This window comes from Diceros bicornis, chromosome 16 (genome assembly GCF_020826845.1).
Source record: "Diceros bicornis minor isolate mBicDic1 chromosome 16, mDicBic1.mat.cur, whole genome shotgun sequence".
Classification (NCBI taxonomy): Eukaryota; Metazoa; Chordata; class Mammalia; order Perissodactyla; family Rhinocerotidae; genus Diceros; species Diceros bicornis.
The window spans coordinates 7,916,441-7,939,380 of NC_080755.1; the positions used below are offsets into that span (position 1 = coordinate 7,916,441).

The following is a 22,940-nucleotide window of genomic DNA, read 5'->3' on the forward strand; positions in this document are numbered from 1 at the left end:
CACAGACTGCCCTCCTCCAGCACCTTTCCCTGATTGACTGTACTACGTACTCACTCCTTTTTTTCCTGTCTCCCTTTAGTACTTAGTTTTGTGAATTTGCTATTTTAATTTGTACATATTTATATATATATTTTAAGATTGTCTTTCTCTTGTTATATGGTCTGCAACCTTAGGGTATAACTGTCATAAAATCACAACCAAGTTTTAAGTTTTTTTTTTATCCAGTTCTTAGTGATTAGCCTACAGTGATTGCTCAGTGAAGGATGTTAATGGAAATGTATTCTGCTTTATGTGGACTCGCAGGCATTTATCCTGTGCATTTTCTGCTACTGTGTATTTGGCCCTTAAAAATATTGTTTTTAATCATGATGGAGTTGATGGACTTCTCAGACATACCTTAGAAATAAGATTTTCTTATATAATTGATATTTTTCACATTTGCTTAATTGCATTTGTCTTTTTGAAAGTGTTGGTGCATACACACACACACACACACACACACACACACACACACACATATCTTAGAAATAATCTAAATATTAGCAGGGAAATAATTTCCACAATACGATGTACGTATTTTGTATGTTGCTGATTCATTCTTTGTAATCTCTTATTAGATTTGTATTATATAATTTAGCATGACTTATATCACATGGAGCCTCTAAAAACCCTCTTACAGGCTACTGAAATTTATGAATGCTTAGAAAAAAATTTGAATGTAATTATTAGGATGCCAGAAAAATTCTAGAAATCGTGAGGCTATAAGGTTTCCTTTCATACTTTTTCTTAAAATCAGATTTTAACAAATTTATAAACTCGTCTTGAATAGCTATTTATTTACAATCTGTTTTTGAAAAATTAGTTATATTTAGAACACTAATATATGGTAGTGAATTTTTAAGTTACTTAGAATTTCTCCTTTAAATATCTCAGAGAGAGTGTGTGTGTGTGTGTGTGTGTGTAGGATTAGCCCTGAGGTAATATCCATTGCCAATCCCCCTCTCTTTGCTGAGGAACATTGGCCCTGGGCTGACACCCGTGCCCATCTTTCTGCACTTTATATGGGATGCCGCCACAGCATGGCTTGACAAGTGGTGCGTTGGTCCGCGCCCAGGATCCAAACCTGCAAACCCTGGGCTGCTGAAGCGGAGGGCCTGCACTTAACTGCTGTGCCACCCAGCTGGCCCCTAAATATCTCTGTTTTCTAATTTTAAGAGATACCATCACTAAATACTAAAATGAAGCCTATATTTATATTATAACTAGTTTTAATAGACAATTGACTAGATTTAATTCGAGCTTACAGGCAGTATAATAATGTTAACAAAATTTTGAAAATTTTCCCGAACTTAAATTTAAAGGGGACAGTTATAGATTGTTATTTTTTAAATAGCCATTTGTTTATTTTGTGGCTTGTTAAAGACTTAGCAAATCAGAAAAGTAGACAATTTAAAAATAATTGGAAACCATAAAGTCAATTTTGGATCCTTAGTGTAAATGATCCAATGTTAGGTTTCCTGGTTTTCTTTAAATTTGCATATTAATGAATGAGATAATAGGAATGATAAGCAAACAAATGCAGAAGGCCAAGTAATGTGTCCTTTCTTCTTCTTTAGTAATGCTACAGCCTTTTGACTATGACCCCAATGAAAAGAGTAAACACAAGTTTATGGTACAGACGATTTTTGCTCCACCAAACACTTCAGATATGGAAGCTGTGGTAAGTATAGAAGTTGAACAGAATTATTTTGGGGAATGTTGTTTAAACTGTGGGTTTTGTGTAGTTCTCAATTGAGAAACCTACTTTTTAAAATTTAAAAAAATCTGTAAATCTGTTCGTTACAGATAATCCTGACAATTTCAAGAGTGAAAGAATTTTGAAATAGTATTTTTTAGAAACAGTTTAGAAATGCTACTACAGTTATGTGTCACTTAGTGACGACATGTTCTGAGAAATATTTCATTAGGTGATTTCATCCTTGTGTGAACATCGCGGAGTGTACTTACACAAACCTAGAGGGTATAGCCTACTACACACCTAGGCTATATGGTTCTAATCTTATTGGACCACCGTTGTATATGCAGTCCATTGTTGGCCCAAATGCGGGTATGAGGCGCACAACTGTACTAAGAAGAAAGTTCTGTAATCTCTAGAGATGTTAATGAGATTTTAACAGGTGGTGATAGTAGCTTTTAGGATTGTATAAAAAGTTCTGTTCATTGTCAGATAATGATGCAGGGCGATCAGTACGCGGAGTACACCTGTACGTCCTGGCTGAGCCAAAGACCGCATTCCTGCTCCAAGCAGCCACACCAATCCTTAGTTGTCCCTTGAGGTGAAACGATTTGTCAAGATCATGTCTCCTGTGTCTTATGTTTGGTTTTGTTTGTTTTTAGTGGAAAGAGGCAAAACCCGACGAATTAATGGATTCTAAATTGAGATGTGTATTTGAAATGCCCAATGAAAATGATAAATTGGTAAGTAGGAAAATGTAAGAAAACTGGTAGCTGTTGAGCTCTCAGTTACTTTGAGATTAATTTTGCTTCTGTTTTTGGCCTTTGTGGGATATGTGACATGGCTATTCCACTTGATTAGACTCAGTGCTTATTGATGTTTTAAAAAAAATTGAGCTCTCTTTTCTTTTTACAACATTTTGTTCGTTCAAGAAGAAAAATGCTTTTGGATACAAGCTGCCTGATGGAGAAGAATCATTTAGTTCTACCAAATTTTTGCCACTTAAAACACTTAAAGTTTTTTTTAGAATGAGACATGTGTATACATGAATATAATTTACTAACAGACATAAAAACCGCTTTTTGGCAACTATATACCAGCAGTCTGGGGATAAAAGATTTAATTTACGTGGGCAAGCAGTTTCTTCCAAGTTTGGCTGTTCCCAGGTATTTTGCTCACTATTGATTTTGGTCAAAATCCATCTGATTTTATTCCTTAATAATTTTTATGTTGCTTTTTGATTAGTGTGCGGCAAATACAATTTAGGGGACTGAGGGATATATGTGTGTAGTTTAAAAAGTAGTATATGATGTGTAGAAGGGGTTGTGGTTACTTTCCCCATTTCTCTTCTGAAATGCAAATTGAATCTTTTTCTATGGTTTGTAGGAGAAACTTTGAAAGGTAGGTAGGTTTTTTTTTGGTTGACTTAATAATATGGGTAAAATAGAATTGTTTGACACAATTAGGTCATGACTGTTGCCTTGATCTGGAGGCCATTTGCCCTTTTGAAAAGTAAACTTGCAGATTAAATACATGGGCTCAATTACTGTGTTACTCTTTCAGGATAAGCTGAAATGAAAAAGTCCCTGAATGGTAATTGGGTGTTGGCCAAATTATTTATTGTATTTTTTAATGCATTTTTTAAGAGATTTCGAGATATTTGCCAAAGACAAAAAATGTGAATACCTATGTTCTTACTGGAAAGTGAGGGTTCGATGGCATGTTTATGCTCCCCCTTTGGAGTTTTCTTTTTTGCCTAGGCTGCCAGGAAGCTAATAGCTTGCATAGATAGCTCTTATTATTGGAACCAAGAAAACACAGCAGCACGTTGTCTATGTTGACTAATTTTATGTTATTTTTTTCCAGTTTTGTTGAGATATTATTCACGTACAGCACTATGTAAGTTTATGGTGTACAGCATAATGACTTGACTTACATGTATAGTGAAATGATTACCACAGTAAGTTTAGTTAACATCTATTATGTCATATAGATAAAAAACAGGAAAACCAATATTTTTTTCCTTGTGATGAGAAGTCTTAGGATTTACTGTCTTAACAACGTTCAGATATACCATACAGCAGTGTTAACATGATAGTCATCATTCTGTACATTATGCCCCCAGTCCTTATTTATCTTATAACTGAAAGTTTGTTCCCTTTGACCACCTTCATCCATTTCACCCACCCTCCACCTCTGGTTACCACAAATCAGATCTCTTTTTCTATTAGTTTTGTTTCTTTTAGATTCCACATATAATTGCGATCATATGGTATTTGTCTTTCTCTGTCTGCCTTATTTAATTTAGCATAATTCTCTTAAGGTCCATCTGTGTTGTCACAAATGGTAGGATTTCCTTCTTTTTTTAATGGCTGAATAATAGTCCAACGTATGTATCTACCACAACTTCTTTATCCATTTATCCGTCGATGGACATGTAGGTTGTTTCCATGTCTTGGCTATTGTAAATAATGCTGCAGTGAACATGGGGTGCATGTGTTTTCGACATAGTGTTTTTGTTTCGTTTGGATATATTCCCAGCAGTAGAATTGAGTAGAATAAGGGTTGACTTATTTTAAAAACACATTTGGATATTTTCTCACTTAGAGTTTTGTCATTTTTTACCATTATTTAATAAACATAGAGCTGACTGTCTTTGATTTGGGTTTCTCTTATGCTCTGGATAGCACACATAGACATGAAATTCTAGTCTGAAAAGTGCTGAACCCAAGAATTTGATATTGCTGATTAAGAGTAGCTCTCACTGCTTTGGAAACCAAATCAGAAGTTGATGGAAATCATACAACTATGACAGTTGAGCCTAACCATTTAAGCACCTCATAGAGGAGACTGGCAGGTCCTGTGTATCGGTATAGCCCATAGTAATCCAAGAAAGCGGTTTTGGATCTGCTAACGGGCTTGAACAGATGCTGAGTGGAGTTCCCAGAGTCCCATGCCATGGAGCACGAGCAGAGGTAGTTTGGGCCTGGAACCTTTTCAGAACAGGTATTATTAGTAACCCCTAGTGTGTACAGGAATTTCAAAGTACTCCAGAGAATATCTGATTCTGAGCTTAGACGACCTAGGTGCAGAGTGTATTTCCACTAATTGAACTACTGGGACTTGCAGTGTAGTTATTATTGACCAATTAAGTTGTAGGGAATATTTGTTCAAGATAATGATTTTTTTTTCATTAATCCTTTCTACTGTTTTTTTGGTCTCAATATCATTTATTTCTGCTCTGATTTTTATTATTTCTCTCCTTCTGCTGGCTTTGGGCTTTGTTTGTTCTTCTTTTTCTAGTTCTGTTAGGTGTAATTTAAGGTTGCCTATTAGGGCTTTTTCTTGTTTGTTAAGGTGGGCTTGTATCGCTATGAGTTTCCCTCTCAGGACCGCTTTTGCTGCGTCCCATATGGTTTGATATGGCATGTTATCATTTTCGTTTGTTTCCAGATAGTTTTTGATTTCTCCTTTAATTTCATCAATGATCCATTGGTTGTTCAGTAGCATGTTGTTTAATCTCCACATTTTTGTCACTTTCCCAGTTTTTTTTTCCTGGTTCATTTCCAGTTTCATAGCCTTATGGTCTGAAAAGATGCTTGTTATGATTTCAATCTTCTTAAATTTATTGAGGCTTGCTTTGTTTCCCAACATATGGTCTATCCTAGAGAATGTTCCATGCGCGCTTGAGAAGAATGTGTAGTCAGCTGTTTTTGGGTGGAGTGCTCTGTATATGTCTACTAGGTCCATCTCGTCCAGTTTTTCATTTAAGTCTAATATTTCTTTATTAACTTTTTGTGTGGATGATCTATCCATTGCTGTAAGTGGGGTGTTAAGATCCCCTACTATTATTGTGTTGTTGTTGATTTCTCCTTTTAGGTTTGTTAATAGTTGTTTTATGTACATTGGTGCTCCTATGTTGGGTGCATATATATTTATAAGTGATATGTCTTCTTGATGGAGTGTCCCTTTTATCATTATATATTTCCCTTCTTTGTCTTTCTTAACCTGTTTTATCTTGAAGTCTACTTTGTCTGATATGAGTATGGCAACACCTGCTTTCTTTTGTTTGCCATTAGCTTGGAGTATTGTCTTCCATCCTTTCACTCTGAGCCTGTGCTTGTCTTTAGTGCTAAGATGTGTTTCCTGAAGGCAGCATATTGTTGGGTCTTGCTTTTTAATCCATCCTGCCACTCTGTATCTTTTGATTGGAGAGTTCAATCCATTTACATTTAGGGTAATTATTGAAATATGAGGGTTGAATGTTGCTGTTTTGTCACTTATTTTCTGGTTCTTTTGCATTTCCTTTGTTTCTTGTCCCATTTGTTTTGGACTGCCAATTCAGTTTGGTTGTTCTGTCTTATGATTCTTCTAGTTTTCTCTTTGTTTATCATATGTGGTTTTGTTTTGATTATTTGTTTAGTGGTTACCTTGAGGTTTGGGCGAAAAATCTTCTGTATGAGATAGTCCATTATCTGATAGCCTCCTATTTCCTTATACTAAGTCAATTCAGTCACTTTCCTCTTCCCCTTCTAAGTTGCTCTTGTTATACCTTATTCTATCTTGTGTTGTGGCTGTGTGTTTACAGTGATGAGGTTAAATTTATTTTTGGTGAATTTCTTCCTTTGATCTTTGAGTTTAGTATTTAAGTGGTTGCTAACCTATTCCGGTAAAGATCTACTATTTCTCTGATTTTGTCTACCTACTTTTCTCCTTACTCCAAGCTTTGTGTTCCCTTTCTCTTCTTGTTTTCAGGCCTGAGGGCTTTCTTGAGTATTTCTTGTAGTGGCGGTCTCGTGGCCATGAACTCCCTTAGCTTTTGTTTATCTGGGAGAGTTACTATTTCTCCATCATATTTGAAGGATATTTTTGCTGGATAGAGTATTCTTGGCTGAAAGTTTTTGTCTTTTAGTATTTTGAATATATCATTCCAGTCTCTTCTAGCCTGAAAAGTTTCTGTTGAGAAATCCGCTGAGAGCCTGATGGGAGTTCCTTTGTACGTTATTTTTTGTTTTTGTCTAGCTGCCCTTAATGTTGTTTCTTTGTCGTTGACCCTGGCTAGCCTTACCACTAGGTGTCGTGGTGAAGGCCTTTGTCTGTTAATATATATAGGAGTCCTGTTGGCTTCGCTTACTGGTATTTCCTGCTCCTTCCCCAGATTTGGGAAATTTTCAGCTATTATTTCCTTGAATAGGCTCTCTGTTCCTCTTTCCCTCTCCTCTCCCTCAGGAATACCTATAATTCTTATGTTACATTTTCTAATAGAGTCCGATATTTCTCGGAGTCTTTCTTCATTTCTTTTTAGTCTTAGTTCTCTCTCTTCTTCCATCTGGAGTATATCTGTATTCCTATCCTCTAAAGTACTAATTCTTTCCTCCATATTGTCAGCTCTGTTCTTTAGAGATTCCAGATTCTCCTTTATCTCCTCCATTGTGTTCTTCATCTCCATCAGCCCTGATAGGTTTTTCTTTATGATTTCAATCTCTTTTGTGAAGAAACTCCTAATCTCATTTAATTGTTTGTCTGTGTTGTCTCGTATTTCGTTGAGTGTTTTTATGATAGCTATTTTGAAATCTCTGTCATTTAGTTTATGGATTTCTGTGTCTTCGGGGTTGATTTCTGGGTGCTTGTCATTTTGTTTCTGGTCTGGTGATTTCATATATTTTTGCATTGTGGTTCCTGTGTTGGTTTTGATTTTCCTCATCCTGGAAGTCTCTGGTTGCAATTTCCACCTGCCGCCACTGTGTGGTGGTAAAGGGCTGTGTAGTCTAAGCCCCCTGCGCTCTGCCCCAGTTTTTCTGCTGCGATCCGCAGTTTTGTTTTGTTTTGTTTTGTTTCTTTTCCCCACTGCCATCCACGGGTCCAGTCCAGTTTATTCAGGTCTGCCTCGGACCGCTAGATCTGGTCGAGCTGCAGACTCCGGGTTGTGGGGAGGGGGGAGCTCTCTCTTTTGCCCTCTGGGTCCCTGACGTGGGAGGCTTCTCGTTTGCCCCTCTTTATCCGCTCTCTGGGTTGCTCAGATGTTGATGGTAGCCCTGTGGCTCCTCTGAGCCCTCTGTGCGGGAGTTTCCCACTGGCTGAGAGCGCCCGAAGAGCTACAGTTTCCCGCTGAGGGCCGCCCCTCCCCCCTCTCTGGGAGCCGCGCGGACCGGATCGCTGATCTGATGGGGAGGGAGCGGAGTTCTCCTTACCTCTCCCCACTTCCTCCGGGGGCCCAGCACGTTCCGCTCTCAGATGTGCGGCAGTGTGGATCCCTCCGCTCCAGCTTTTGACTGTCTGGGATTCCGTTGTTGGTCTGTGGCTGTTACTTTTGTTGTATTTTGTGGGGGAAGAATTCACGGGAAAGCTCACTCCGCCATGATGCTGACGTCACTCCTCGATAATGATTTTTTTTTAACATTTTATTTTGCAAAACTTTAAACACTTAGAAAAGTAGACAGTACAGTGAATCCCTGTGAACCCATGGCCAGCTTTACCAATGACCAGTTTATGGTTAATCTTATTTCATCTAAACCCCACCACTTGCCATCTCACGTATTATTTTAAGGCAAATCCCAGACATGATACAGTTTCATCTGTAACTGTTTTAGTATATATCATCCAGAGATAAAGACTTTAAAAAAAGGGAAAAGAGAGTTTAATGACAATACTGTCATTAAGCCTTTAAAAGCTTAATATGTCAAACTATCCAGGCAGCATTCAAATTTTTCTCACAAATGTCATTTAAAAATTTTTTAGGGGGCAGGCCCCACAGCGTAGTGGTTAAGTTTGGTGTTCTCCGCTTTGGCGGCCTGGGTTCATGGGTTCAGATCTGGGCACGGACCTACACCACTAGTTAGCCATGCTGTGGTGGCAACCCACGTAGAGAATAGAGGAAGATGGGCACAGATGTTAGCTCAGGGTGAATCTTCCTCACCAAAAAAAAAAAAAAAAAAAAAATTTTGCCGTTTGTTTGAATTCAGATCAAAATAAAGTCCACATACTGCTATTGGATGGTACGTTTCTTAAATTGTTTAATTTATAGATTTCTTCTCTATTTTTTTCCTTGCAAATTATTTATTAAAGAAACTGGGTTTGTGTGGTGTCATTTAACTACTATCTTTGATATATCCTATAATTGTATCTAGGGGCTTGATTAAATTTTTATTTTTGCTGGTGGGGGAGAGGCAAGATTGCTTTTGTAGGTGGTGACATATTCTCTCAAGGAGGCACGTAATGTCTGGTTGTTTCTTTGATGAAGTTAGCCACCGTTGGTGTGCAATGTGTTTATGAGTGGTTTTCAACCAAGGGTGATTATGCTTCCCAGGGGACATTTGTCAATGTCTGGAGACATTTTTGGTTGTCACAACTAGAGGGGGAGGGGTGCTGCAGGCGTCTACTGAGTAGAGGCCAGGGATGCTGCTCAACTTCCTACGGTGCATAGAACAGCCTTTACAACAGAGTTATCTGGCCCAAAATGTTAAATGAAGTTGAAATTGACAAAATATAGTTTAGGTCCATTAATTCATTTAAGGTTGCATTACGGTGATATTATGTCATTGCCACTTTGTTATATTAGTTAGAACACCTGTGTAGAGAGAAACTTGGGCTCATCTAATATTTGGTTATTCATTCAATGGTAGAGTTTATAAAGGCAGGATAAATGCCTGTCTTTCTCTTTAATTATAGGCTTTCAAAAAACGAATTGGTCACACATGTCCCTCTGATAGGATGTACAATCAGTCAACTTCCCTTCCTCCTTCCTCTCCACCCTCTTTCCCTCCCTGTCTTCTGCATGTTATAAACTCATGGACTGAAACATTTGTGTTTCAACTCCTTGCAGTTATTATCATTCTTGGTGCTCAGATTGGCAGGTAGGAGCCTCTTCAAGGTGGTTCCTGAGTCCTTTTATCATAGTAGTCTTTGGTCATTTTCTTGATGTCTAATATGGCAAGATATTTCCAGGCCCAGTCCTGGAATTAGCCATTTCTTCAAGAAACTCTGGGTCCTTTCAGTGAGAGACGGTATTTTAAGCCACAACCTGGACGCTGGGAGTAAGACAGTGATTTTTAGTTTTGTCAGAATTTCTGTCAAACCATTCTTTTGGCCAAGGTTGGAATGGAGACCTGACTGTCAATTGAAAGCACTTCTTCAAATGGTAAAGTTTTAATGGTAAAATTGTGTCCAACAGCACGTAGGGTGATGTGCATCCTTTTATTTCATATGAGAGTGATTGCATTTTATGGTTGGGATATGTTCTTGAAGATCTTGAGTAATTCAAAATGTGTGAAATCCAACAGTGACCTTGAGAAGAATGGGCAGGTGCTCTGAGCAGCTGAAGTGCTGTTTTGATATAGCAACTCACATGGCTTGCTAGCTTAGCCATTACGATTCTTGATGGATATTTTTAAGTGTTTGGAATTCATATTTCAAGTTTTGCATATACAGTGAAACTTTTAATATTTCAACATATCAGTATTTCAAATTTATATAATTCAAACGTGTAAAAAAAATTGTATCTGTACTATACACAACCTAGATGGGGCCTTAATTGATGAATGTGCATGTTAAAAAGATGGGCTGAAACACAGCTGTGTTTTTGTTAAGGCAGTATTTCCCAAAGTGTATTGAGTTGGAAGGGTTCTGTGGTCAAATGAGTTTGGAAAAATGCTACAAATAGTGTATCTACCAATAGACTTTGCATACTGAAGGCCCTGAATAAAGGAAATATGTTTAACCCAGCACTTCTTTTTTCTATTTTATTTAAACGTAAATAACTTCTCATGGAATATATGGTGTTCTGTAAAATACGCTTCTGGAAACACTGACTGTTACTGCTTAAATTCATTCTTGTGGTACTACTAACTTGCAGATTCTACAAGAAAATCTTAGTTACTGAGAAATGTATTTAAATCGAATGTAACCTGGCACAGACCCAGTTCCATCTGAGTTGTTGATCATGTGACTTCATTAAGTCATTATTTTAGTGTTGCATCTCATCCTTTATAGAAAATATAAAACCTCAAAGTAACAAAATCTGGGATCTTATAATAGTACAAAACATTTAATAAAGTTTTTATTTATTATAACAGTTAAGGATGAAACTCTTTATATATATATATAAATACAAGTAAAGCACTTCTTTTATAATACTTCATTCAAGTGGTAAATAAGACCCTGTTGATAATTATATCTTGCCATCTCCAGTTCAGTATTCTCTACAGATGAAGTTGATAAAACTGCTTAAAAACCATAGTATCTTTGACGTATTGGTTTCTGTCTAGCATCCGTAGATGAAATTACGAAATTACTTAACATCCTTTTTCTGTATGTTTATCTTCAATTTAGCATGAAACTTGTCTGTTAGAAGATTGGGGGATTATTGAATACTGTTAATGCCTAGGTCAGGTTTGTTAGTTAACTACAGATACATTGATAAAATGCTGTGTGAAGCTGAATCCTGACTTAAAACACATTGATTAAAGATGACACTCCCTTATTCAAGGAAAATACATTTCTAAATGTGCAAGATTAACAAAAATGTTATGAAAACTATGTTGGTAATGTATATTTTTAGAAGTTCAGAGTACAAAATATGTTTCTTATAGTTTATAGTTATGATTGCTGTATAGTGAATTCTTTGGTATCATTTGACCCTTTATTCATTTTTTAGTTTGTTAATTAATATTTTGTAAAAAAGATGTTAATTTAAGCAAAATTCAGTTTAGTTTTTAACTAAGTTGCTGGTGACAACTTTACATTGCTTTACATTGCTCTCTCAGGATGGCACATGTACTTTGTATTCAGCCTTCTTTTTATTTAGTGTTGAGAACAATGGAGAAGTCCACATGTAGTTAATGGTCCCTTATACATTCACTTTAAAGAGTTGATCATCAGAATTTGTGCTCTTTAGTAGTCAACTTGAGAAGAATTTGGTTAGTATCCAAAGCAGATAGATACCACAGTAGCCATCGTAGTTGTTGATACTTTCTTCTCGAAGTTGGAGTAGGTAGCAGGTCTTGGACTTGGCGATGTTGATTCAGTGTTTCTTATATTAACCACCACATCCTGCTGTCTCACTCCTGCTCCCAGCTCCTCACCAACCTTCTGTACCCCCCAAAAAAGTTGAAAGGCATTTAATTTAAGTATGTTATGTAAGTGTACCCCACTGCTGTTTGAGGATCTGGATCTTTTTAGGTATGCTATTAGTTCTGGCATGTACATGTTCTAAAAACAGTGGAAAAGGATATGTTATTATTTTGTTGATTTCTCTAGGTTTTTTAGGACCTTGATACTGAATATATAAATAAGAAAATGATTTAAGTTTTGTGGTCATCTTGTAGGGTAGGAAAGGTGCCAGCTTTAGATGTATAGTGGTTGAGTCCATGTTTTTTTTTATTTTTATAGTTTAAAGAAGTCATTATTTGTGACAAAACAATTCTAGTTTATTTGAACCATGATTAAAGTGTGGGCTTCTTTTTGGGAAATAGCTCTCTAATTTGGATCATAGATAGAGTGACCTAGGAATCCAGGAACTCTCTCATTTTAGAATAAATGAAGTATTATTAATAATGCTTCCTGGACAACAGGCATTAACTGATAGTGTCCTGTAAGCACACTAAAGTGTGTGGTCACCATTGTCCTAGGGGACAGCAGGTCTTTGACTGGATATATTTCAGTAAGTTAATGGCCAGTGGAGCCTTCACTTGAGCTGTATTCAGTGCTAATACTGAGAGCCATTCAGCCTGTTCCCTGAGTTGTTGATAGCTGGAGGCAGACGATACTAAAGCGTTGACTGTTTTATACTTACTACCAATATAAAAATGAATTGTTAGCTCTTTTTAGTTATTGTCAACACTGTTATTAAGAAATCTAATGTCCAATTAGTGGTAGTGTTTTTTCAGGATTGAATGTGGTTTTAGTTAACTTGTTATTTATGTTTTATCACCCATTCAATTCTTTGTGTTCAATTAAAAATTTTGGGGGTTTATTTTGAGGCCTCTAACTCTCTACTTGACGTTTTCCAGATTTCTTAAATGTATTGCATTTCATTTATGCCCTCCATCTAACATCTGTTAATGACATATTTTCTAGGAAAAAATACTGATTTGTCTAAATAAAGACTGGTGGGCTGTCAAGAACAGGGGATTTCAGGGGTCTTATTGTAAAGATTTTTTGTGATTAAGAGTACATTATTTTCTGTTGAGACAAAACACACGTTGGGTTGGAGTTTTCTTAGTTATATATAGTGACTTGGATATCAATAAGTATTATTTCAGAGTCTGTTCTAACCTTTTGTATAATATTATTTTTATCTGTATTAAAGGAATTTGAGAAGATAGGAAGAGAAGTATGGAAATAATGGTATACTAGAATGTTTTTTTTAAGTGTTTATTGCCCCTGGGAGATGTGTGTGTTTGTGTCTGTTTGGGGGTGGGGTGTTAAGTACAGGAGAGGTTTATGAATCATGGCGTTTTTTGAATTTCAAGGGGAAAAAAATTCATTTAACTTAAAAATTGTTCAGATTGAGTGTTATCAAAGGTAAGAAAATATGAAGTGCTTGTTTTTAGATATTGACAAGTATTGATTAGTAACAAAAATTAAGAGCCACATAGTTGGAAGGTATTCATTTTAGGGCAACATGAAGCTAGCATAAATTTAATAAGGTTATACATTAAATTAGTGAACATAATGCAAATTGATCATAGCTGATTTTGTTTGGGAAATAATATAGAAAGTTAATTCAGAAACCTGTACTTTTTGCTTTAATATAGCTATTATTTATTAGTATATATCTTATGCATGACACATTTTTATAGAATAAAATGTGAATGTTTAGAGCCTAATGCTTTCTGTGTTAGTCATTTCCCAGTACCGTGCAGGAGAGATCAGAGTTTGGTGCGAATCTGAGACTGTTTCCCCTGCCACCTCAGGGTGTAACTCCTCCAGGGACTGCTCCAGCTGTCACTTCAGTGAGCAGCATCAACAACACAGTTGCAACACCTGCCAGTTATAACAGGAAGAATGACCCCAGGGGACTCACTGTGTTCAAACAGGAGAAACAGAAGGTTTGTTTTAGGGAGCTTAACAGCCATAGGAGTCTACTAGTGTTATTGGTTATGTTAATGTAGTTACCTAGCATGTACGTGGTACTGTGAGCATGTTATGTGAAATAGATAGCGTTGAAATTTTCAACTATGTTTACAATTACAGTGGAACCACAAATCACTTAAAAATCAAGCACACAAACTATTCTCTGTTCTAAAAAACAAATTCTACACTTAAAATCTCAATAGTGAGCAGGACAGATATAAGTGTGAACATTATTATGAAATTGGTATAATATTTCCTGTCACCGAGATTTTGGGAGCATACTCTAAAAAGGGAGTTAGGAGCTTATTTAAATAGACCTGCGGGCATAGCAGTAAAGGTAGGAGCTGGCAGACATTGCTCCCCAGGCAAGTATTTGTATTTAAAAAAAGGTAAATGAAATTGCTATTTTATGTTTTATCAAATATAAATAATAGAAACCCTCTTTAACTATCATTGGTAGTTACTTACAGTGCCCCAGTGTAGAGAATTTGTGGTTAAAGCTCTAAAGAGCTTAGGTCATAGTTGAATTTATTAGTGTGTGTGTGTAGACTTAACATTCACTCAAGTAAAATGACAGCGCATCAGTAAGGCACTGGTGACTTTCTGGTGGTGTAATGATTGCTGTGTGATTCCCTTTACCGTTTCTTGCTTACTGGAAACTTCAGGAACCCCACAGTTCTAACAGGTTGCTGTAGTTTGATTTGGTTTTGGGGAGAATATGTATACTAAGGCTTAAAAATCTGATCCTTATCTAAATATCTGATACTTTTTTGATTTTGTGATTTTAGTTAATTACTTCTGGCAGTCATGATCCTAGAGAAACAGAGTAAATTGGTTGTTCAGAGAAAAAATAAATCTTGGGTAGACTTGTTATTCAGATATACCCTCTTCCTAGATTAAGCCTTTAATCATACCTCTGACAATTTCATGCCATGGCTTTTAGCTTTAGCCTTTTAACTCACTTTTTATGCATTTACTTCCCTTACTCATGATAGTCGCAAGAACGTAGCTCCATTTTACCTTCTTTGTCCTTCCCAAGGCTTTCTTGCCAAAACCTGCTCTGCCTTATATTTCTATTTCCAGTCCCTAGCTCTCTCTTTTTCTAATTATCCCCAATAGGAATAACTTAGAATATTGGAATTGACATTCTGAAAGTTGTTAAAAAGGAATACAGAAGTAAATTCAGTTCATAGACGGAGACAGATTACTGCCGATAGGCTGAATGGTATAAAACAGTGGAAAATGTACAGGATATGGCGTAGTTTCTTGTCTGAATTGATGTCATGGCCTTGACCTTTCAGTTTATTCTGAGTTGCAGCGTGAAATACAGTGTTAATATAATGTTACTCTTCATCAGTTTCCTACAGTCACACTCGAGTTTGCTTGTTTCATGGTTCTCAGAACAACCAGTCTCCTCTTTCTGGACCAGTCTGAAGCAACTCTCAAGGAACAAGCTGTTTTCCTGGAGCCAAACCTCACTAATGGAGCTCCTGAATGCAAGCATAGACTAAAGTCACAGCAGCCTTAGTGTTCCCATCAGGCTCTTCAGATTGTTACTACACGAATGACTCAGCTCCCCCCACCCCCCCAACTAAGTTAGGTTATGTATGCTTATACTTTAAATATACATAAATAAATTAGATTTCTTTGCATCTGCTGTGTATGTTGACTGGTTTGTAGGGCGCCTAAATAGTTCGTGGTATAAGTGTACTCCAAGTAACTTGTTTCACACTTATTTGGCTCACTTTTGAAACATGTTTAAGCTTCACTATATCTTTTGCATTCTAATCTTATGTTTATGCTGCACAAATTGATTATGACATTTCTTCTTTTTGTTGTAAAAACAGTATAACAACAGTAAGAAAAATTTTAATAAAAAAGAAAAATCTAATTCTGTCACCATAAGAAAGGTATTCATTGACATGTTATTTAAAATCCTGAAGAGTGGGAAGCTACCCATCAAATGTCTTACTTAAAGAGTGAAATGTTTAAGTAATTTTGGTAAGGCACAGAATAGAATATTTAATGACATATTATGTCATTTAAAATGATAATAAAAGATGTACATGTAAACAAAGATAAAAATGTTACATGTATGCTGCTTTTATAAAATGTGCATATGAAAAAATATTAGAAGATAATATGTAAATAATAGTTGTGCTGCGTTGATGAGATAACGGATAATTTCCCTCCCTTTCATAATTCTTAATTTTCTGGAATTTTGAGAATTTATTTAAAAATAAGCCAATTGCAGGGCCGGCCCTGTGGCTTAGCGGTTAAGTGCGCGCGCTCCACTGCTGGCAGCCCAGGTTCGGATCCCGGGCGCGCACCGACGCACTGCTTCTCCGGCCATGCTGAGGCTGCGTCCCACATACAGCAACTAGAAGGATGTGCAGCTATGACATACAACTATCTACTGGCGCTTTGGGGGGAAAAATAAATAAATAAAATTATAAAAAAAAAAAAAAAATAAGCCAATTGTGAAGAGTTTGATGATTCCTCATTTTAATTTTTTTTCTTCATTTGTTGGCCTCATGTATCTTCTCTTAATTTCTTAGTCAACTTTCTGGTATGAGTATGATATTTTTTCCCAATTGCGAACAAAAACCTAAAGATTCCTCAGTTACCATATTGTTGACTGTTGCCTTCGTCTTGACAGAGGAAGGCAGTGTGCTGTCCTCATTTTCAGAATTTAGGCTTGTTCTAGGTTGGAGTTGGAGCACAGTTGAAAAGTCATTTTGGAATGAATTCTAATTATTATTAAGGAAAAGAATAGGAAAGAATATTGGCGGAGAGCAAAATATATCTGAAACTGAATTTTTATTTATTTATTTTTTGGTGAGGAAGATCAGCCCTGAGCTAACATCCGATGCCAGTCCTCTTTTGGTGAGGAAGATTGGCCCTGGGCTAACATCCATGCCCATCTTCCTCTACTTTATATGGGATGGTGCCACAGCATGGCTTGACAAGTGGTGCGTTGGTGCGCGCCCGGGATCTGAACCCGTGAACCCTGGCTGCCACAGCAGAGCGCACGCACTTAACCACTACGCCACCGGGCCGGCCCCTGAAACCGAATTTTAATAATAGAGTTGGGATTGGTTGGGGACAGGGGGGCATAAGGTGAAGACCCAGAAAGCAAGCAAGCAAAAAACTCAGAGAAGGAAACTGAAGTAGGCTTCTTAGAAACCCTTCACAACTGGGAAGCTTCTGAAGAAAAATGGCAAGGTCTGAATGTTGACAGGTCTAATATCTAGTGTTCATTAGAACCTCATTATAACTTTATTAGTTTTTATGTGGATTTAGCCATGGTGATCAAATCACACCCCCTTCGTAAGAAATACTAATTCTGCCCCTTGAACCAACAATTTATTTACACTTAGTATAAATTTGGGAGCCCAGATGGTGTGGTGTGTGTGCAATCTATAATTACATCTTATTAATGAGTACTGTGGAATGCCATGGAGTTGATTTTGGAAATGTTTTTGTTAGAAGTTTATATCAGAATAAAGCAGTTTTTATCTTTTTATCTAAAAAGTTAAATTTTTAGCCAATAAAACTTTAATTAGAAAGATGACATTGTTGCGCTAATACTGTTATGGTGTGTGTGATGGTGTAAATGATGTTAGATTGAGAGATTCTGAAGCAGTTTAGACCACAGGCTCAGGAATACTTAGGCATTGTCCTTGGTTTTGATTTCCTTGCCTTTGTCGCTAGTTTCAAATGGGTAAGTGTTGGTAAGAATTAAAATTTGGGGACTTGTAGTTTTAAAAGTGTAAGTACTGCTGTGATTCCATATTGAATTTCATGAATTAAGGCAAAGAGTGTTACTAATAATTTTGAAAGAATCATTTATGTTTGAGTTTAAGATCATGAAATTAACTCCCTTCTCTCCTCTTATTTTTGCCATATGTTTGTGTTCATTATCTTTCAATGTTTATATCCTTCAATTATTTTTTCTCGTAGTAGAAGTTAGATTTTCTTTTAAATGTTTTTCTTAGGTAGTCTCCTAATTTTATTGGAATTATTATGATAATATCCCCCCACCTCCCCAGAACCTCATTTGAATTGCAGAATCAGAGCACTGAAAATGACCTTCATATTTGGATTTTGGTTGGCATCAGTCATTCAGCATACGTACTTTCATTGAATAACTACTGGTGGCCAAAGTGCTGGGTTTAGGGGTAAAAACAAAGAGAAATGCTTTCCTAGCCTTTGAAATGTTGTAGGAAAGAACATCAAACATACATTATTATGATATATGATAAGGGCTGTGGTGGAGGTAAGTGCGAAGGGTTAGGGGAATAGAGGAGGGAGTTGGCTGCTTATATCTAACTGCTGACATTTATTGATTTAGTATTTGGTATTTAAAAAAATTCTTAATGAAATTGAAAATTGTCAAAACTTTTCATTTAAATAATTTTCTTGAAAAGAAGAAGTGGAGTTTAAATTTTTATTTACTTAAAACCTGTAAGGAGATTTGGTAGTTAAAAAATTCCTGCTATCTTGTTAATACAGAATGATATGGAACCTAGCAAAGCTGTTCCAGTGAACGCTTCTAAACAAGATGGACCCGTGCCAAAACCGCATAGTGTTTCCCTCAACGATACTGAGACGAGGAAACTCATGGAAGAGTGCAAAAGGCTTCAGGGAGAAGTGATGAAGCTGTCAGAAGAAAATCGACACCTGAGAGTGAGCTTGAAAATAAGTTGATTTAAATGAAGGCATAGGATATGTGAATATTATTTGGCGTGTGTGTGTGTGCGCGCGCGCGTGTGTGTGTGTGTAAGATCAGCCCTGAGCTAACATCTGTCGCCAGTCCTCCTGTTTTTGCGCAGACTGGCCCTGGGCTCATATCTGTGTCCATCTTCCTCCACTTTATATGGGACGCCGCCACAGCACGGCTTGACAAGTGGTGTGTCTGTGTGCGTCCGGGATCCGAACCCGGGCCGCCGAAGCGGAGCACGTGCACTTAACCGCTACGCCACTGGGCCGGCCCTTATTAGGCCGTTTTATCTATCAAGTTTTAAAATTGATCCTTGGTTAATTCTTTCTCCTTTCCCCCAATTTGATTACGTCCTGGCCTTTGCTCCCCACTTCCAGCCTCTTTTCACAGTTTTACCATGGCTTCTCATTGCCTGCAAGTTCCTTTCCTAGTAGAGGTCCTGGTTATTTGTGATCTAGCCTGTAGCATTGCTGGCTTCCTCTTGTTGGTGCCATGCTTCACATTCTGTGTCGAAGTCATATGAATGGCCTGGAATGGTGCTGTCCCATTTAGTAGCCACTAGCCCTTTGGGGCCATTGAGCACTGGAATGTGGTTAGTTTGAATTGAGATGTGCTGTGAGTGTAAAATACACACTGATGTCATAGACTTTAGTACAAAAAAAGTAGAATATCTCTTTTTTTGTTTTGTTACATATTGAAATAATATTTTGGCTATATTGGATTGAATGAAATATAGTATTAAAATTTTGTGTCTTTTCACTTTTTTTTTTTTTTTTTGGTGAGGAAGACTGGCCCTGGGCTGACATCTGTGCCCATCTTCCTCTGCTTTATATGGCACACCGCCATAGCATGGCTTGACAAGCGGTGTGTCTGTGTGCGCCCGGGATCCAAACCTGCGACCCCCCTGGGCTGCTGAAGCAGAGTGCATGCACTTAACTGCTATGCCACTGGGCCGGGCCCTCTTTTCACCTTTTTATTGTGCTATTAGAAAATTTAGAATTACATACATGGCTCACATTTGAGCTCCCACTGTGTTTGTATTGGGCAGTGTTGGGCTAGAATATCCTGAAGAAGCCTGTCAGTTTTATCACTCCACTTTTGCTTTAGCTTAAGCTCTTCCCTCTGACTGGAAAGGCCTGAAATCCTGTCCCTACCCTCAGACAGCACGTACATAAATGCACATTGGTCTCTTGGTACTCGGTTCTTGTCATCTTTTCAGTATAACCTTTTCTAGGACTCTCTCTCCCCAAAAGAAAAGAAAAATTGTTTTGGAACGCTGTCTCCTTTATTTCCACGATACCTCTTCATCTTAGTGCTTCTATTTGTTGGAGGTCTTTCTCCCTCTAGTGGGCAGTAGTTTCTTTGGGGCTAGGACTGTGTTCTTCTTTGTATTCATAGCGCATGCATATAGTAGTCATTCATATATTTGAATGGGTAAGTGGATGGACTGGTGAATGAGGACTAATTTGAATATGTGTGGAGTTTATTAATAGTTTGCCTTTGACAAGTAATTACTTATTTCAAGACCTGAATACCTTTAAATTGCTTTTTTAGGCTTTGTTTGAAGCTCTTCATATCAGAGTAGACGATATAAAAATGTATAATAAGCTAAATTATGGGACTTAATCTACGTTTGATTTTTCTATCTGTTAAGTAAATATAGGAACTACACTCTGAATCAAAAGTACTATATCTTGAATTGATCTGTGTCTGGCTTTCTCTTCATATTCTATAGTACCCCCTTAGGGGACCCCTGCACCAGCACCTGTCTGGATAGTGGAAAGATTATGTCCAGTTCACACCGACACCCTGTGGATTTTTAAGGATGTTGTTCTTTGTTACTTGTACTTTATCTACCATGACTTCCACAGTTCTGTTCTTTGATGAAAGATACACTCCTTAGCATGCTCAGATTTGTTCATCTCTTGGCAGGGAGGGCAGAAGTGGAAACAGTAGGGATGGCATAGGTAGGGCTGGAAAATAGGAAGAATGAACAGGGAGATGGTGAGTGCGACTTGTTTCCTGGTCTCTGTTCTTGATAGGCTGTTCTGTAGGAGATCTTTTTTGAAAAAGCATTCTGCTGTTTAAAAGATAAGACAAAACAAAAGAACCTTGAAGACTACTGGCTTATAGAATCAATTTCAGGCCCTTAACATTTCATACATAAGGCCCATCATAATTCCCATCTCAAGCATGTCTGATCACTACCCTTTTTTATTCCTCTAGACCTGTGGTTCTTAATCCATACTGTGCATTTGAATCTCCTAGTCAGCGTCTTAAAAATACACGTCTAGGCCCTGCCCAGACTTAGTGAAGCAGAATCACCAGGAGTATTTTTTTAAAGTTCTTGCTAAGATTGAGAAGCATTGCTGTCTCCACATAGGACTTAATTAGCACAAGACCAAAAAAGCCCACAAACCCTCAGAAGATCTAGTAATGCAAGTAAAACAGTATGACATCAGGGGGGCTCTTTGAGTTGTATTAGTAAGCAACTAGAGGAATCAGTGTGAGAAAATAAAAATTAGCTTGCACTGAGGAAGTAAAAATCTACCCTGCCATTCATCTGGTGGGATGATGGACACAGATAAACCAGCTGCCTAGGAAACAGGTATCAGTTTTTTTTCCCAAGGTTGCACTGCGGCTGGTAAACTATCATAACAAGCTCCTACTTTGAGGGACAACTGCTTTCTTACTGAGAAACCTTGTCCCCTAAAATCATAGACTGTCAGAAACTTTGCTGTGTGAAACCATATGAGTAAGAATGAAGCAGCCTGCTCTTGTTGGGAGTATCTAAGTCACTTTGGCATGGGAAAGCAGCCTCCCTTTCCAGTCCAGCTGCAGTGCTTCAGATGGGGGTTTCTGTACAACATTCCACAGCTGTTGTAATGTGCAGTTTCCGAAGAAACAAGATTCTGTGTCTACTTAGCAGTCCCGACCCGGTGTTGACCCTTTTACACACAGCCCTCCTGCTTTACGTTGAGCATATCACTAGGGCAGGTGTATCCCATGAAAAAACACGGTGGGCCTCCTTGGAAGTAAGTACATGCACAGAACTTGTCTTTAATTACATTAATTTTAGTGGGTTTTCCCTACTATGTAAATATAGCCATATCTATTTTTCAGTTTTTTTGGAGTATATTTTTCAGCTCCGGTTTTTAAAGTCAGCATTATTGAAGTATAATTTATATTTCATAAAGACACTCATTGTGAGTGTACAGTTCAGTGATTTTAGTAAATTTATAGAATTTTGCAGCCATCACTAAGATCCAGTTTTAGCATGTTTCCATCACCCTAGAAAGTTCTCTTATGCTGGTTAGCAGTTAATCCCTCTTCCTGTCCCCAGCCATATGCGTACTGATCTGCTTTCTGTCTGTAGATTTTTAGCTCAGTAGTCTTACTATATATACATATCTCTTTTTAAAACCTCTTTTTGTGTGTATGTTTTTTCTAGGATGAAGGCTTAAGGCTCAGAAAGGTAGCACATTCGGATAAACCTGGATCCACCTCAGCTGCATCCTTCAGAGATAACGTCACCAGTCCTCTTCCTTCACTTCTTGTTGTAATTGCAGCCATTTTCATTGGATTCTTTCTAGGGAAATTCATCTTGTAGAGTGAAGCATGCAGAGTGCTATTTCTTTTTTGTTTTCTCTTGACCAGAAAAAGATCTGTTTACCTACCATTTCATTGGTAGTATGGCCCACGGTGACCATTTTTTTTGTGTGTACAGCGTCATATAGGCTTTGCCTTTAATGATCTCTTATGGTTAGAAAACACAATAAAAAGAAACTGTTCGGCTGCTGGACAAATTGTATATTACCAGATCATCACTAGCAGATGTTAGTTGCACATTCAGTCCTTTATGAAATTCATAAATAAAGATTTGTTCTTTCTTTGTGGTTTTAATAAGAGTTCGAGAGTTGTTCAGAGTCTTGTAAATGTTATTTTAATAATCCCTTTAAATTTTATCTGTTGCTGTTACCTCTTGAAATATGATTTATTTAGATTGCTAATCCCACTCATTCAGGAAATGCCAAGAGGTGTTCTGTGGGGAAATGGTGCCTCTTACAGTGTAAATTTTCTCCTTTACCTTTGCTAATATCATGGCAGAATTTTTCTTATCCCTTGTGAGGCAGTTGTTGACTGAGTTTTTCATCCTTACAATCCTGTCCCATGGTATTTAACATAAAAAAAATAAAACTGTTAACAGATTGTTGCTCCATAGCTTGTTTGTGTCTGTTGTGTCATTAGACGGGTATACCAGGGAGTCCACGGTGTGGTGATTTGAAATTTATAATGCCTCATTTTATCTCACATTGAAACCCTTTTTGGATATTATAATATTTGTAGTTAAAATTCATCATTCTATTAAGGAAAGGAATTGATAAAATTTTAAGCTACTGTTGGGATTTT

The 22,940-nt window shown here is 37.3% G+C and overlaps 1 protein-coding gene across 2 annotated transcripts in view; it reads left to right on the forward strand.

Moving 5' to 3' along the window:
- The window catches only part of VAPA (VAMP associated protein A), a 42,086-nt gene extending 19,347 nt beyond the window's left edge, over positions 1-22,739 (forward strand). The window contains exons 3-7 of one of the 2 annotated variants that reach the window (XM_058556722.1): positions 1,617-1,720; positions 2,398-2,478; positions 13,648-13,782; positions 18,323-18,496; positions 21,982-22,739. In XM_058556722.1, the coding sequence (XP_058412705.1) occupies positions 1,617-1,720; positions 2,398-2,478; positions 13,648-13,782; positions 18,323-18,496; positions 21,982-22,140 (653 nt within the window). In that variant the 3' untranslated portion in view covers positions 22,141-22,739. The remainder of the gene's footprint in view (positions 1-1,616; positions 1,721-2,397; positions 2,479-13,647; positions 13,783-18,322; positions 18,497-21,981) is intronic. The other variant, XM_058556721.1, reaches the window with a different exon arrangement.
- The last annotated feature ends 201 nt before the right edge of the window (positions 22,740-22,940 follow it).